We start from the raw sequence: 3,053 nt of genomic DNA on the forward strand, positions 1-3,053 counted from the left end.
TGTGCTTTTATAAAATAGTTGAGAAAACAAGTTTATTAACCACAAAGCACATCAGAGAAAGTTTAGAACACACAAAATTATCAAACTAAAGAACATATTTTATTTTTAATAAAATAGTGGAGCATGAAAAATAATCGTATATTACAAATATATACAGCACAAAACTGTGCACCCCCAGCACAGTAAAGAGCATCACTCTATACAAAGCTTCCCTTTGCAGAATCTAGTGCTTCTTGATCTATTCATACTGAGAATTTGTTTAACAATAGAAAGAGTCAATAAGCCCTTTGGGTCTCTTTGAATTGATTCCCCCCCCCCTTTTTTTTTTTTTTACAACTAAGTCCACACGTGTATATATTCCCCCCCCCCTTTTTTTTTTTTGCACAAATCAGTCCGAACGTGTATAACATTGGCTTGATTTCCATTAAAAAGCCACAAAATGTAACACTAAAGGGTTTCTGAGGACTAGACCTCTTAGTTCTTTTGTTAAGAGATTTCTTTTGTTGTCTTTATGTACAGCAAAATACTTGTTTCTCTTTTCATGTCATGGTAAGAAAAAAAATGTATTGCACATTATTCTTATTCACAAAGTTTGTGTCTGGTGCAGGAAGTTTCTCTTTTAGTGAAAGAATATTGGTGAGCATTATAGATTGAACCTATTTTTAGGCACTCCAAACACACTAGGCTAAGATGAGTTGTAAAGGATTTCTCTGTCCCTTTTTTTTAGGTTAGCATGAAGTTGCTTTCACAGACAGCACAGTCACTGAGGACAGGCCTCTTTGGGACCTAACCCTCCCTAAAGAGACAATGCTCACTTGGGCACTTTTAAAATCAGGTAACTGCTCCGTAAAACTTGACTGTATCTTGTTACTCAGAAACCTGTAGAAAACCCAGCACAGCCACATGGAAAAGTTAAATAAGGTGTTTGGCTTCTTGCTGTTTATTTTTTAAATAAATCTGAGGGCTGGATGAAGTACTTAACTACAAGTTAGTAACAGAAGAGACTGTTTTAATTCACAATATTTCATTCACTGAAAACCTTTCCATAAGTACATTTACCATCGGTTTTTTACCAGGTCCTGAATTCAGCATGATACGTTTTTTTTTGCCTTGAGATATTAAGCTGTTCTGACAAAAAAAAAAAAAAAAGCACCATTTATTTTTTAATTTCTGACTGCTACTGTAGACATTTGTAAACCTGTAAGGTGAGATACAGTCTTGTCTAAAACCTGATCACACACAAGTGGGTGGTTGTAATGTTGATTCATATTTTGCAAGGTGAGTTTTCTGTGGATGTTGAGGTTTTTTGTAGATTCCACTACTTGTAATAACGCTTGCAGGTTTTCTCCTACTTCTCTTCTTTAATCTTCGACTACAAACGTTTTGCCAGGACTGGAGAGTCTTGGAAGTCCAGATCCACATACCGCTAGTAATGCCCACAACTAATAACATAAAAATTTTGACCATAAAAATTTCTACTGCTGGAATAGAGTTATTCATCATGCAGTCTAAATTTTTAGTCTGATTGTTCATCTTGCATTTCTGTTGAGTCGCCACAATTTTCCAATAATCCATATTAAGTCTTTCATAAAAATAGCAAGCTATCACACAAGTTGCAGGCACTGTATACAAGACTGAGAAGACACCAATCCTGACCATAAGTTTCTCCAACTTGTCAGTATTTTCTCCACCCGTTTTCATCACCCTCCTGATATGAAAAAGGGCCACAAAACCAGAAAGAATAAAAGAAGTGCCAATGATTAGATAACAAGCCAAAGGAATGAGTACAAACCCCGTCAAGGCATTCACATCCATGCTTCCAACATAGCACAACCCTGTCAGCTCATCTCCAGCCACCCTTCGCATAACTAGGATCATTATGGTCTTCACAGCCGGAATGGCCCATGCTGCCAAATGAAAGTAGCTACTGTTTGCTTCAATTGCTTCATGCCCCCATTTTTTCCCAGCTGCTAGGAACCAAGTTAAAGTCAAGATTACCCACCACAAGGAACTCGCCATACCAAAGTAATACAGAACCAGGAACACAATGGTGCAGCCAGTGCTCTCCAGTCCTTCCTGGATGACATAGAGCTGGCCACTGTCCCTATCACAGGCAATACTTTCAGCACCTGAAAAGAGGCGAATAATGTACCCCACTGAGTAGACACAGTAGCACATTGAGAGGAAGATAATGGGCCTCTCGGGGTACTTGAAACGCTGAGGATCTATCAGAAAGGTGAGCACAGTAAAAGCACTGGAGAAGAAGCACAGAATGGACCAGATGGCAATCCAAATGACAGCAAATTGTTTGTCATCCTTGCTCCAGTAGACGTCAACCCCTGGAGTGCAGAGCGGCGCGCAGGAAGCGCTCTTTTCCACATGGTGGAACTTGCCAGGATTTTCACAGGAGGTTCTGCTCAGGCTGTCCTTATGCTGCTGCAGGTCGTGGCCACTGCTGGGCCGCTGCGGACGAAACATGGGGGGCAGCATGCTGGATCCCCTGGGGGGCTCATCCGACCCGTTGTTGGGGGCTTCCATGCACAGGTAATTGGGGTCGTTCTTGTTGGGCAGTTTGCTGCAGTCTAAGGAGTCTGGCCATTTAAAATTGAACTGCTCCATGATAGGAGAGCATTTCAGCCTCGCCTGCTCACACATAACCCTGCAGGCTGGGATCGGCGTAGAAACCTGCTCTGTGCACATCGGGGCATAGAGGGAGCAGAGGAAAAATTTCAGATGGCTGTGGCAACCGTACTCCACCAAGGGGGCAAACTCGTGCAGCTGGATGGCGGCTTCCCTTTGATTCTCGTGTCCCATCAGGTTAGGCATCCTCGTCATGTTGTACCCGATATCCTTGCACATGGGGATCTCTATCGGCTGGCACCTCCCGTCTCCGGGGCGGTCGACGTCTATGGAGCTGATCCCCGCGCAGGAGCGGGTCAGCCAGCAGAGCACCAGGACGCTCCGGACCAAGTTCTTCACCGCTGGCCCCATCGTGGCGGGCGGAGCGGCGCAGGCAGCTCCGGGCGTGCGGCCGGAGCGCGGTTCTCTCCGTC

General features: G+C 43.6%; 1 protein-coding gene across 1 annotated transcript; it reads right to left on the reverse strand.

Annotated features, from left to right (window-relative positions):
* Positions 1-1,139: 1,139 nt before the first annotated feature.
* Positions 1,140-2,991, reverse strand: FZD10 (frizzled class receptor 10). Its single transcript, XM_008950128.1, has one exon. It carries the CDS (start codon positions 2,989-2,991, stop codon positions 1,234-1,236), a length of 1,758 nt encoding a protein of 585 aa, XP_008948376.1. The 3' UTR covers positions 1,140-1,233.
* Between the last annotated feature and the right edge of the window lie 62 nt (positions 2,992-3,053).

Source organism: Merops nubicus, unplaced genomic scaffold (genome assembly GCF_000691845.1).
Source record: "Merops nubicus isolate BGI_N331 unplaced genomic scaffold, ASM69184v1 scaffold41001, whole genome shotgun sequence".
NCBI lineage: Eukaryota > Metazoa > Chordata > Aves > Coraciiformes > Meropidae > Merops > Merops nubicus.

What these genes read in the sequence shown, in the direction of transcription:
- FZD10 (XM_008950128.1), bottom strand. Translation starts at nt 2,991, where the DNA reads ATGGGGCCAGCGGTGAAGAACTTGGTCCGGAGCGTCCTGGTGCTCTGC.